This window comes from Oncorhynchus kisutch, linkage group LG2 (genome assembly GCF_002021735.2).
Source record: "Oncorhynchus kisutch isolate 150728-3 linkage group LG2, Okis_V2, whole genome shotgun sequence".
Lineage (NCBI taxonomy): Eukaryota > Metazoa > Chordata > Actinopteri > Salmoniformes > Salmonidae > Oncorhynchus > Oncorhynchus kisutch.
Genome location: NC_034175.2, coordinates 65,313,746 through 65,327,815, shown reverse-complemented (window position 1 = coordinate 65,327,815; position 14,070 = coordinate 65,313,746). Strand labels below are relative to the sequence as shown.

The following is a 14,070-nucleotide window of genomic DNA, read 5'->3' as shown; positions in this document are numbered from 1 at the left end:
TAGATAGAGCAGGTATTTTGTACACTCTGTTGTATACTGAGTCACGCACTCAAACATATACTGACACATACATATACTGATATCTCCCCCTTATTTCACTCACAGAAAGATGCATTAGGAGCGCTCTCTGTTCCTCATGGGAACTGTTGCTCTAGAGGAACACAGCGTTGTGGCTAAACACTCAATCTACTCTGAAGAGGAAATGGATGTTTCTCCCTTTTGTTTTTACAGGGGGGGGTGAAATATGTCCCCTGTGACATGCCGTCATCACACAAGCATTTCCAAAACCGCCTGAAGGCCCCCAGTTCCCTGGAGATGTCACTATTTATAGAAGGGACTGTTGGTGAGTGTGTATGTTTGCGATTTAGTCAACATAGGACAAACTCTGGCCATTGACACACACACACACACACACACACACGAGGAAGTCGCTCATGTGACATCCATTAAACGTGGACCAATCTGATTAGCAGCATGTGGCTCCAATTCCAGTATGCTACAACGCTGTAATAGCCATGATTCTTTCAGGTTGTAGTTTAGTCTGACGGTAGGAACTACTGGATGTTGTGTTACTACTGTTGCTTCCTAAGTGTGTTAGCTAGAGACAGAGCTTTTTACATTTGATTTCTATAACCCGTTGCTGTAAAACTTTGCCTGGACCATTAGCCTAGGCTTCTACCTGTTCAGGCCCCATGGTCAGGGAAACACTCCTGTTCCTACCTAAAGAGTACTGCATAATCAATTATTTGGAAACGGAAGGAATTAGGTGCGGATCAGACAGTGCTCCTCATTCAATCCACAGCCTTGTAAATACTTCAGGAAGACGTTGTTCCTTCCTTGAAGTATCCGATAAGTAGCCTATATGCCCTGACATCACTGGATAGGAGAAAGCTATGTAATTGAAGCCTTGCCGATCGAGACACATATAAATCCTAGGAAGGGAGGAAGAGGGAAGGGAGGAAGTATTTTTGAAAGTATTCAGAGGACCACTAACTCTAAGCACAGGGTTTAATGGGGTCCTGTTTCCCTTCAAGGAGGGTCTGGCTGCGTCATTGCCTGTCCACAATTACACGGATGATTGGAGCCCTCAAAGGCATTTCCAGGAAAGCCCTCAAACATGGCTTCCTCGTAATAGGCCTGTTATGAGAAGAGCTCTCGCTCTCAATTCAATTTACTTTATTGGCATAACGTAACAATGAACATATTGCCAAAGCTTACTTTGGATATTTACAATATGAAAATAATAAGAATTCAAATTGTCAACAGGACAACAGTAAGAATAACCAAGGGTCAAAATAACCATACAATAACAATAAGCATACAGTAGAGGACATGTGCAGGTTGATTGGTCTGTCAGACACTGTCCCTCAACTTATGGCAGGCAGCAATGTAGTGCGCTGCCAACCCAAAGCTCTCTGTGTCCTCCCCCAACAGGACGGGTAGCCTTCTCTCATCAGAGAGGTCTTTGAAACCTTGAATAAGCGTTTCAAATTTGGATAAATGACACTCATTGTTTTTATATTTTTTACATTTTGTCATGTTGTTTCTCTCTTTCGGTCTCTTCTTTCTCTTGGTCTCTTTCTGTCTTTCTCCCTCTTCTTTGTCTCTCTCTTGGTCTCTTGCCTTCTCTCTCAATTCAAGGGGCTTTATTGGCATGGGAAACATATGCTAACATTGCCAAAGCAAGTGAGGTAGATAATAAACACAAGTGAAATAAACAATACAAATGAACAGTAAACATTACACTCAGAAGTTCCAAAAGAATAAAGACATTTCAAATGTCATTATGTCTATATACAGCGTTGTAACGATGTGCAAATAGTTAAAGTACAAAATGGAAAATAAGTAAACATATATTTACAATGGTGTTTGTTCTTCACTGGTTGACCTTTTCTTGTGGTAACAGGTCACAAATCTTGCTGCTGTGATGGCACACTATGGTATTTTACCCAGTAGATATGGGAGTTTATCAAAATTGGATTTGTTTTCGAATACTTTGTAGATCTGTCGCCTTCTTTCCACTGTTTGAGAGGTAGAATTTCTAGACATTTAGAGAATTGTTTTGAACCACGGTTGATGAGTTCACCAGTTGGCCAGCACTTGATCCCTTTCCAGGGTCATTTAGAAGGCTGAACAGATATGCACAGTGAACTGCTGTTCACTAGTTATCGTACACTGTCGTAGCTGCGTGTTTTCCACTCTACTTAACATAATACTAGACCTCAGGCGATTGGACAGAATGGTTTTTAAACAACACTTGTGACTTTTATGAAACCGATAGATGTTTGTACAATGCAGTATCTGTTTGTAATTATCTATATGTACGTGTCTTTTGTCCCTGCCAGTGGTAGTAGGCCTTAGTCAGCAGTGGGTGTGTATCTGGGCTTTTACTCCATCAGTGTTGCGCCTGTCAAGGGCTCCCTGTAGTCCTAAATGCCTCTAATCTGCTCTCTTCCTAATTAAATCCAACTCTCCATCGAGTCATTTCATGCCAAACCTCTCCACAGGGTGTTCACTTGTGATTTAGAACTGCTCTGTTTTTGTGACTAAACTATTGCGTGGTTTGGGACTGTGTATTTTGAGCTTGGTACAGTCCAGAGCCTGTCCTCAGAGTCCTCTACGCAAGGCAACTGAATGAGCCCAGCAGTTCAGACTATGGATGCACATGTTTTTGCCTGTATCAAGTCATTAACTAATATCTTAGACCATACTAGTATTAATCTGAATGAACCAAGCAGTTTAGACCGACAGAGTGAGTTTGCAGTGAGAGATCCCCACATCCCTTACACATTACTGGCTGGGCTGATGGATGCATAAGCATGTTGGACGGACAGAACAGCTGGCTGTTTCCATGACGACTCGGCCAAGTTTACAGTGTCCAGTCTCTCGGGACGAGCAAGCAAAACATTTTGTTTGGTGTCTAACCCAGCACGGATTTAAAAGGGGGAAATCCTTTCTCACTCACTCATCTTTCCCTCTGCCTTGGGGACTTGGAGTGCCTATCGGTTGTTAGGTGATGATGCCATGCTTTGATGAGAAGATCATCTGATCAATAACTATCATCAATTTGGGGACAGACGTTTGAGATCATGAGAGTTGGGGACGTTTGGGGTGTGACCGAGTCCTGTAGAATGCACGTGTGTGTGCGCTGAACATCTGTGTGTGACAGACCCTACTGTCTGTAAACACACAGTCCAGTTCAGAGTGAATGATGACAGGCCCTACTGTCTGTAAACACACAGTCCAGTTCAGAGTGAATGATGACAGGCCCTACTGTCTGTAAACACACAGTCCAGTTCAGAGTGAATGATGACAGGTCCTACTGTCTGTAACACAGTCCAGTTCAGAGTGAATGATGACAGGCCCTACTGTCTGTAAACACACAGTCCAGTTCAGAGTGAATGATGACAGGTCCTACTGTCTGTAACACAGTCCAGTTCAGAGTGAATGATGACAGACCCTACTGTCTGTAAACACACAGTCCAGTTCAGAGTGAATGATGACAGGTCCTACTGTCTGTAACACAGTCCAGTTCAGAGTGAATGATGACAGACCCTACTGTCTGTAACACAGTCCAGTTCAGAGTGAATGATGACAGGCCCGTGTGCCAAATGGCTTATTTGCATATAGCCCTACTGTAGCTCTGATTGGCTATGGTGTAACGGTCTGTGTAGAGTCTGGTGCTGGACAAGACTGACACAATTCATTTACTGCAGGGCATATCAATTGTCCAAACCCATGGCCCCTTTCCCACTCTATACTGATATAGAATTTTCACTTGCCTTACTCTACATAATTTCCAAACAGTTCATGAAAGTGTGAAAATGACCATATCTAAGTGCTTGCTTCTCAAATGTAAGAAATTAGTCCTATTCTTTCTGCGGGTGTATATGGACAGATTTTGATAAGATTTCATGTCCCTAAAATGCTGTCAATTTTAAGCATAACTATAAGAAATCTAAGATGTGCCAAATCTATTCTATCCAGTTTAAAGCTCCAGCATTTGGTTAGCAAACTTGTTAGCTAAGTGGCTAGATGTCAAGGTTAAGATCAAGCATCTTGGTTACAAAAGAGACATTCTAGCCTGAGGACCAGTCTCTTTAACTAACAGTTGTTCCTGATTCAATGACCCTCACAGCTATCCTCCAATCACAACGATTTTCCAAATATTTGGAACTATATCACTTCTTTTTTTTTCTCCACAGAACATGCTGGTATCCGGTTGCTAAGCAATTGTTTTGTTTGTCCAGATGAAACCAGCTAGCTCATGCCTTAATTCTCAAACTAAATACATACTGCAATTCCAACCACAAAACCTCCTTTGCTTTGATTTTAAGCATCAAAATACTATCCTAGCTAACAGCTAAAGGTTTATTTTTAACTTTATGTTGATGTTATTTCCAACAACCAATTCCTCCATAAATCCTGAGATTTGCCAAAAGACCAGTCACTTAGGCAATGAAATGGAGTGGCAAGGAATGTACTGTTAGCCAAAAAGACTGGTACCCAGAATAGAGACATTCAATCCCCTCCTGGATCAATATCCCTGTTGCCTACTAGGTATTACTGTGCTATGCCCCCCACCCCTGTCCTTTCGACCAATCGATTGGTTGACATTTTTAAATGTATTTTTCCATATTTAAACACACCGTGTTTGAATAAAATCAACTATATGCACTGAGCTTGTCTGATACTTTAAGCACACTGTTTGAAATAATGAAGACACACAATTTACTCGAGGTAGCCCGGAGGGAATTGATTTAGGCCGGGCTTGGACTTGCCGTGTAGTGTAAAAAAATAAATCAAACATTTTATTTAAAAAAGGACAGCGGGTGCCTGTGTGACTGGCACATGTTGTCTCTCTGTCCTCCCTGCTGCAGTGACCAGGGACCACAGCACAGCAGCAGTGTTTGTGTGATTGTCTCTCTGTCCTCCCTCCTGCAGCGACCAGGGACCACAGCACAGCAGCAGTGTTTGTGGCAACAGTCTGTGTTGCTGAAGCTGCAACATGATTACAACCATTTCTAGTTTCTTGTGTTTTTTTCTCTGACTGAAAAGTTAACTTACCGAAATCCCTAGTTTGTTTAGTCAAAACATTCCCTATTCCCTCAGCCCTTGCTCTCTTTAGGTGACACATGTATGCATCACATGCCCGTGGCCAATAGGGCCTGACCTATAGCATATCATAATCACATCAATAAATTGGTTATAAACAAACTCCAACACCATAATATGTGACAGCATAATAGATATGAAGGATGTGAAAAAAACTGGTTGCTCAGGAGGGAAAGGGGAAGTCTGATGTGTGGAAGACATTTGACTTAGTTGTGGAAACTAACGGAGATCCAGAAAAAGGAGGATGGTTTTAGGAGGAAACACTACATAATAGGTGCTGTTAAATTACAATATAAAAACACAATTCTGACTGTTTGGAACAATGTAAACAACACTAAAGTGGGTGTTCTAACAAAATAAACGTTTTATTTGGGAATGCAATTGCTGACATGTTGCAGTTTTATTTATTATTTAGGCTAATTGTTCAAGGATTGTTTCATTTTAAAACTAAAATGCTTTATTGCATTTCAAAGCATGAGTGACTCATATTTTGAAATATAGGCCTAAGTAAGTTACGGTATTACGACGGCTAAACAGGATGTGCTCTTAGTCCTACTGTGTAGCTCGATTGTGGCTATACAAGTCTACTATACTAAACCTACTTATGACGATGAAGAAGGAAAGAAATTCCACAAATCAACTTTTAACAAGGCACACCTGTTAATTGAAATGCATTCCAGGTGACTACCTCATGAGGCTGGTTGAGAGAATGCAAAGTGTGCAAAGCTGTCAAGGCAAAGGGTGGCTACTTTTTAAAAATGTTTTGATTTGTTTAACACTTTTGGTTACTACATGATTCCATATGTGTTATTTCATCGTTTTGATGTCTTCACTATTATTCTACAATGTAGAAAATAGTAAAAAATAAATAAAAACCTGGAATGATTAGGTGTCCAAACTTTTGACTGGTACTGTATATGTGGATGATTTCTAAAGCCAGGCACATTTAACAGCTAGGCTATTGCTTACAGTCCTAATTAAGTTGGTTTCCCCTCTCCTCACTTTTTTCTTATACAAAAAGTCAGTCTGTTTTCTCCTCTCCTCACTCCACGGGTGTCTCGTGCGCCACATTTAAAAGGATACCCCGGTATGGTACAGAAACTACCAGTGGGGGGGGCCTCAGGATACCCCGGTATGGTACAGAAACTACCAGTGGGGGGGGCCTCAGGATACCCCGGTATGGTACAGAAACTACCAGTGGGGGGGCCTCAGGATACCCCGGTATGGTACAGAAACTACCGGGGGGGGCGGGCTCAGGATACCCCGGTATGGTACAGAAACTACCGGGGGGGGGGGGGGCCTCAGGATACCCCGGTATGGTACAGAAACGGTATGAACATCTGGATCCCGCCCAACACTAGATCATGCTATAACGCGCTGAGATTACATCATCCTTCATCTCTTTCATTTTCCAGAGGATGGGGAAAGAGGGGGGGAAGGGGGGACCGATATTAAGTGGATGTCTTTGAACCCCCGAGTGGATGACTTGAGAGAATGAGGAAGAGAGATTTAAGAGGAGATGAGTGGGAGACATTCCTCACTGAGGCACTGAATATTATGAGAGGGAGAGACTTAAGATCAGTGTGTTAATTACGCAGAAGATGGGATTGAGTGATGATTATAGAGAGCAAGAGAGATGAAGGGCAGATTAAATTTGAGATACGTTCCCTGCTCAGTGTCATCTCCTACTTCCAGTATTTACTTTTCCACCTCCAGCACTAACAACCATGCGTAGTCTCTTGTGTAGACATTTGTCTCTTGCTGTAAAGTTTGAGAGTGCCACAGACCCGATGTCCAACCTTCTCTCTGTCAAGCTCCAGGGAGTAGCCTGTTTATTTTTAGAAAGGGAGAGAAGCCGAGAGGATAAGTAATGCAGTAAAGATGGTCTGATTGAAGGAGTGTCTAATATCAAAGATAAACATGACAGATTGCATTTAAGCATTGTGAGGCTTAGAAGTGCCTGTGTGGGGCCTCCCGGGTGGCGCAGTGGTCTAGGGCACCGCATCGCAGTGCTAGCTGTTCCACGAGAGACTCTGGGTTCGAACCCAGGCTCTGTCGCAGCCGGCCGCGACCGTGGGGTCCATTGGGCGACGCACAATTGGCCTAGCGTCGTCCAGGTAAGGGAGGGATATCCTTGTCTCATCGCGCACTAGCGTCTCCTGTGGTGGTCCGGGCGCAGTGCATGCTAACCAGGTTGCCAGTTGCACAGTGTTTCCTCCAAAACATTGGTGCGACTGGCTTCCGGGTTGGATGCGCGCTGTGTTAAGAAGCAGTGCGGCTTGATTGGGATGTGTTTCGGAGGATGCATGGCTTTTGACCTTTTTCTCTCCCGAGCACGTACGGGAGTTGTAGTGATGAGACAAGATACTACTAAAAACAATTGGATACCACGAAATTGGGGAGAAAAGGGGGTAACATTTAAAAATAAATAAAGAAGAGTGTGTGATCTCACTCTTTTAGAATGTTCTCAGTACACCTGCATATGAGGGAGAGAGAGATACGCCCTTTATACCTCAGGGGTCAAGTTATAGTTCAGATTTTCAAAGCGCAAATCTGCATTTAGACAGTTTCACCTATATTCATATTGAACGTTTTTTTATTCAATAGAGTGATCAGGGGCATGCAACTAGTTTTCATTCACAGAAAATACATTAGTGCAACACATCAGGAAGACAAAGCTTAATTTTCATCAGATGATCATAGAAGTGCAACACTATTTGGCTAGCAGCCACAAGTGAACAAGCTGAACGAAAAAACTACTTATTTTTTCCGAAAACTTGGCATGGTCATATTTATAATGTTTATCATAGGAAATGTAGCAGGTTACATTCTTCCTAATGTTTAGCTTGAAGTTAATATAGCATTTTACCAGAGAAAAGTGTACAGCTCAGTCAGAGAGCTGTCTGTTGGTAGAATAACCATTCATTAAGTTTTTCTTTGAGCAGAGAAGTGCGACAAGCACAAAATTAGTTAGATGCCGAGCAGAAATTACAATAAGCATTTTAGAGCTGTGTTTACAAAACGCAGCAAGATATTTTTTTATGTGTGAAAAAGGCATAATTCTGCATTAACACAACCCCTGTCCTCTTGCCTGTCCTACACCTAGAATGAGCTCTTCGAAGAGATCAAGTAGAGAAATTATAGACTGGTTAGCTGACGACAACGTCAGGAAAACGATGCATGCACTTCAAAGGGTCAGAAGGCAGTGTGTAGTGACTCTGGATGGCCAGATAGCTAGCAACAAATGACAAGATGCCATGTGGGGAATCCTAAGTGGCTCGTTTGAACTTGCTCATGATACCATGTCTTGTTTTGAGGTGTTTTGACTTAATATTGAGCGGTCGGTCAGTGTCACTGACCTCTCACGGTCCTGCTCCAGTAAGCAGGTGAGGTCGTCGCTGCGCTGCATGAAGGCGCGGTGCTGCTGGTCCTGCTCCTCCAGCCTACAGAGGGCGCCACTATGGGAACGCTCCACCTGCAGCAGCTGCTCCAGCATCCGCCTGTAGCTCTGGTTCCCCGTCTCCACCAACCGGTCCAGCTAACTCGGAGCGAGACGGACATGAAGACTGGGCTAAACTTAAAACACTGTGGTTCTCATTGTGTCGTTTGAAACTGTTGGTTGGTTTATCATTCGCTATCTCTACTGCAAACCCATGGCTCAAAGCATACACACTCCTAAGTTTGACTGATGGCTTTAATAGAAAGAGGGTTTATAGCCTGTTACCTCAGCCATGGGTTTCTCATAGACATCCTGCTGTTGGGCCTCAGAAGCCTGGTCCTGGAGTGAGTCTCTCTGCAGGGCTCGAAGCACCTCTCCTGTGGTGACAAAGCCATACTGGGCCTCCAGCAGAGCCAGATCCATTTTCTCTGCTTTCAGGACCGTGATCAACTCATCTCTTGCCTGGTGAGATGGATAGATATAATAAAAATGGAGGGATGAAGAATGAAAGAGATGAAGAGATTGGACTCCCAACAGAAGGAGAAAATCTGTCCTATACAGCTGTGGTGTAGGCTGTGTTTGTCATGCTCTGTGAGGCATGTCTAGAAGTGTTTTACCCATGGTTTTAGACACTCACAATAGGCTCCTCTGTTAGAGAGTCGGAATCATTCTGTCTCTACAGCTCACGCACAGCTGCGCTCAAAGTTTAGAACAAATGTCCCAGTGATGACGTCAATGCGTGATGTATGACGGTTACCACAGCCACAAAATCATAAACCTTGCCTATTTCTACATTTTCTCTTATTAAAATGGGGTTTGAAACCTAACATTAACCACACTGCTAACCTTATTCCTAACCCTAACCTTAAATTAAGACCAAAAAGCTAATTTGTACACCATAGCCAATTTTTACCTTGCGGCTGTTGTATCTAGTGGAAACAATGTACATTTTTACTTATACGGATTTGACCAAATTGTGGTTTTGAACATGGCCAAGTCTGAGCTATAGCCTCGTACGACCATCCTGATCTGGTGAGCTTACAGAGCGCAGTGGTCATGACTGGATCAGGCTAATAGGTTAACTCCACTTCTATAAACCTAGGTCCAGATACACTAGGACTGGTCTGTCCTCACCTGCAGCTCTCCCTCCATTATACTGAGGAGGAACACAAGGTCATCCCTGGACAGGTCTTTCCCCCTCTCTCCTCCCATGCTGTCCCTCAGGACAGTGCCCTTGAGAGGGTCTAGGTGGGCCACGGTGTTCTGTGAACCATAGCCGTTCCGGGCAGCCATGTTAGAGCTGTTGCTATGGGGACGCACCTGGGAGGGAGAGAGGGGTAGTGAGAGATTTAGGGACATGGAGAGGAAGTGTGAGAGGGAGAGAGTAAAGGGAGGTTATTGCAGTGACAGGGACAGAGGTTTCATTTGAAGCTGTGCACTCAAGTAGGCCTTGTTTGAATGAACTAGTGCCTGTGTGTATCAGTTACAGCTTTAATGACTTTTTATTACAGCTGATGTAAACAGTGAGGTACGTAGTCATAACCAGCCGCCCAGGGCTTAAAAGATAGGCAAGCATGCTTATGTTTCTCAGGCCATCTATAGTTTCTCTGTTAGCACATAATTGACTGGGGGGAATGGCTGTCTGCTTGACCAAGGGCTTAATTACAGACCATATGAACTGTGTGTGTGTGTGTGTTCTCAACAGGTTACAACAACGGCCAACAATGCTGGTCCAACCGCAGAATATCCTTTTAATCAAGTAGGCCCAACAGTATGTCTGTACATACTCATTTAGAAGGAGTAACATTAAAGCATCTGAGAGAATCATCCTAATACCCAGCCAAAGCATTCTATGTTTAGAATTTAAGGGTCACGCACATCACGAGCCAGTAGGTGAGCTCATACACAGAACACACACGCATGCACACAGTTAGGCCTGGTAACACACGCTAACGCACGTACACAAATACACTATTAACAGGACAAGAGTTTCCAGAGTTACACTGCAGTGAAAGATTAGTCTGATGTCCTAACAACACAAGAATGGGGGAGTAGGAATGTAGGCTACGGCTGGATGCTGTCATCAAAACAGTCCAATAAGGTCGTTTGAAAGAGGAAGCCAAAGTAGACAGATTATTAAAGGGGGTTTTGTGTGTGTGTGTGTGTGTGTGTGTGTCTGTGTGCGCGCGTCTGATTGTGATTTGTCAAATCAGTTTATTGGTGCATATACAGTTTAGCAGATGTTCTAGCAGGTGCAGCATAATGCCAATGTTACTAGCTCATAACAATGCAGTAAAATGTCAAACGAGTACACAAATAATTACAATGTAAAAAAGTACAGCAAAAACAAGTCGTGACAAATCCAATTGTGTGTGTGTGTGTGTGTGTGTGTGTCAGAGCTGTCTGTCTAAGTTGTTATCCTCTCCTTATCGACTACTAAGACAGATGGAGATATCTGGCCTTCATTTCCTCTGGCCTCCCTCGCTCTACTCGTTTACTGGGATGGAAGGAATGATAAAGTAAGCCTTTAATGAGGTCCCATTCTAACAGCAAGTACTTCCAACCTAGGACTCACAGCCGCAAATGCCAGTACACAGCGCACACACACACACACAGGGCTGTGACGGTAATTGGAAAACCATGGCATTGACGGTTTTGGATGGAGACCGGCATGAGAATGGAAAAAAACGGTCAAAACCATTGATACAAAAAATACATGTAATACAACGTTTTATCAATGTTATTTTTTTGTAGGTATCCTTTACCCATAGCGGGAGGGTTAACTATTGATTATATGGTATTGTTTTTCTAACTTAGTCTGTCTATTAAACTGTCTATTAAACTGTCTATTAAACTGTCTACATCTTTTGATCAGCAAATCCGCTGAAAAAATACACTTTTGAAGGTCAATTCAGTTCATTGGAGGGGTGGGGCGAAACGTGGGGCCCTGGGGGTAACTATAGTTCCCCTGGGGGGGGGGGGTGAAACGTGGGGCCCCGGGGGTAACTATAGTTCCCCTGGGGGGGAGGGGGGGGGGGTGAAACGTGGGGCCCTGGGGGTAACTATTGCGCTGTTCTGTGAAGGGAGTAGTACACAGCGTTGTACGAGATACACCGACACCTGTAATTCCATGACCGTCACAGCTCTACACACACTCCATCTCTGTTACCAAGGGAATGGGCTGAGTGAACAGGTACCATCTAGGAGGAAACACAAACCAGGCTGAGGTCTGCACAAGCAACAGTCACATACACAGGCCTACATTGTCAGTAGATGTGTGTGTGTGTGTGTGTGTGTGTGGGGTTTTTGAGCTGAATATTTTAACAGGGTATGTTAATAGAAATGATGTTCTATCTGCTGGCCTGGTCTGTGTTTCACGTGGACTAGTTCATGTCTCTTGTCCATCCTGCTTTCCATTACACGTGCACTTCTGTGTTCCCTGTGCCTAATGAACAGAGACACAGCTGAGTTCTGCACGCACGCACACACACTCACAGATATGCACTCCGGCTTATAGCCTAGCCTATACGCTTAATCTCTAGACAAATGCAGACTCATTTGCTCATACACAACAAACGCCTAAGTGTAAGTTCAGCCCAATACATGTCCAGTGTCTGTGTTCTTCACGGACCCAGTTGAGGGCTTTCCCCTGGCAGACAGAATGGCAGCGCCACATGCCCATTGGTTCCTTGGTTTATTTTCTTAACCATGGAGAGCTGCCCGCGTCGACCCGGTCTTCCCCTTCTACAGGCTGCCCCGGGATCCAAAATCATTAAAACATGGTCACGGGTACACACCCTTTCAGCACTCAACCCTTAAATAACTCTAATATTGTACATGGTGAAACACACACACTTTCACCACTCGCCTGCCATCTTAAATACCATCTTAAAGCTTGATTAATATAAACATGACTTCAGTCTATGAATGCACATTTATTCACTGACGTTCTGAACCCTGTTATGTAACCATTTAAACTAATTAACCATGGAAAGGTCTAGTACATGTTTAATAAACCATTAATAAAAGGCTGAGAGAAGGCCTGGCTTGTCCAGCCTGTCACTACCAATTCCCTCCCAATACACTGATTTAATACCACCTGTTATGGGAGGCTTGGGTTCAGGTTCAGGTTCTGTCCCGCTCCTATCGTGCCAGGGTTAAGATGGCACACATCAACTTTCCTTAAATCAGTGTTTTATAAAAGCTGACGTGTAGGTGACTGCGTGCCCGGTTGTAAGACTTATTGTGATAAGTTATACCTCTGCTACCTCAGTCCTACCATGCTGGTGCATGAGTTAAAAAACAAACTGAATGTGCAAACATTCAGACAACCTTAGAGTTAAATGGAAGAGTGTTATCGATCCTCGAGTAGATACTGGTAGATGGTCAGGATTATGCCCTGGCGTACACGTTGGGGGATAGGTGGCTACTTGTAGCTGTCATGGTCAAGATTATGCCCTACTGTGGTCACTGTCGAGGGAGGATGGACGAGTTCCCTGACAGGTTCCCTCTGTCAGTTTTCTGCTCAGCTCCTCTAAAAATGGAACAAGGCTGTCATCACCTTCCCCTAACCTCTCATCTGTTAGAAAATGTCTGTTACCTCTTTCTCAGCAGGAGAGTCCTTCACTTCTCTCTTTTTATTTCTCTCTTGGTGTCTCAGTTTTCTGCTTTTATAGAGAGCTAGTAAACGTGTCAGACATATTGGAACAGTGTGCAGTAGATCACCTGTTTGGAGAAGAAGTTCTAGAACCCAACAACACATTTGATTTCTGGAACCCAACAACTCCTTTGGTTCCAGGAGCAGGAGTTCTAAAACCCAACAGTCTTGGTTCCAGCTGCAGTTGTAGGACCCAACAACATTATTGGTTCCAGGAGCAGGATTTCTAGAACCCAACAGTCTTTGTTCAAGGAGCTCGCTTACCCACAACCAACACAACGAAGGGAAAATAATGGCTCTCCCAACAATTCCATCATTCTTTCTTGTTTAGTAAACATTTGCTGCAGTCATGCAGATTAGGAAACTTTCATCCTGCATGACTTGTTTACATGACATTGTTTGAATCAACTTCAAATAAGTTGCTGTACAATTATTTAGGCAACGTTTCTGTGCCATAGACCTAGCACAATATAGATTACATCACAACTTATCTTAAGGTTTTCTACTGATCGTAAAACACTTCTATTAGTGACATGAGTCCGAGTTACGTTTCAGACAGCCAACCATTTACCACGGAGATCAAAGCCGTAAAGCTCAGCTCTGATGGAAAAACACAGCACATGAATTAGCTGAATCCTGTTGACCTTTTATGAAGTCATGTGTTGAAGAGCTGTTAATGCCTATTAATGTGGTTAATCAATAGGATGCAGGGGAGTCTCTGGTTGCGTCTTTGCCTTGACTTCAATGCATGAATTACTGAAGCTATGTTCACTCATGTTAGCCGACAAGTTACTATTCAGCGGCCCCCAGAGAAGTAAGGTTTTATGGAATCTCGGGGGTGAGGCAGTTTTCAAAGATA

General features: G+C 43.5%; 2 protein-coding genes across 3 annotated transcripts in view; one reads left to right on the top strand and one right to left on the bottom strand.

The window, feature by feature from the left end:
• Window positions 1-14,070, top strand: part of cmss1 (cms1 ribosomal small subunit homolog) — a 63,267-nt gene that overhangs the window by 29,758 nt on the left and 19,439 nt on the right. Inside the window, exon 2 of one of the 2 annotated variants that reach the window (XM_031800055.1) lies at window positions 232-343. The exons of the other annotated variant lie outside the window; for it this stretch is intronic. Coding sequence (XP_031655915.1) covers window positions 232-343 — 112 coding nt within the window. The remainder of the gene's footprint in view (window positions 1-231; window positions 344-14,070) is intronic. 2 annotated transcript variants of the gene reach the window in all.
• Window positions 1-14,070, bottom strand: part of LOC109870237 (filamin A-interacting protein 1-like) — a 28,524-nt gene that overhangs the window by 7,536 nt on the left and 6,918 nt on the right. Inside the window, exons 2-4 of the mRNA XM_020460647.2 lie at window positions 9,689-9,874; window positions 8,840-9,016; window positions 8,475-8,653 (exon numbers count right to left, since the gene is read on the bottom strand). Coding sequence (XP_020316236.1) covers window positions 8,475-8,653; window positions 8,840-9,016; window positions 9,689-9,847 — 515 coding nt within the window. The 5' untranslated portion in view covers window positions 9,848-9,874. The remainder of the gene's footprint in view (window positions 1-8,474; window positions 8,654-8,839; window positions 9,017-9,688; window positions 9,875-14,070) is intronic.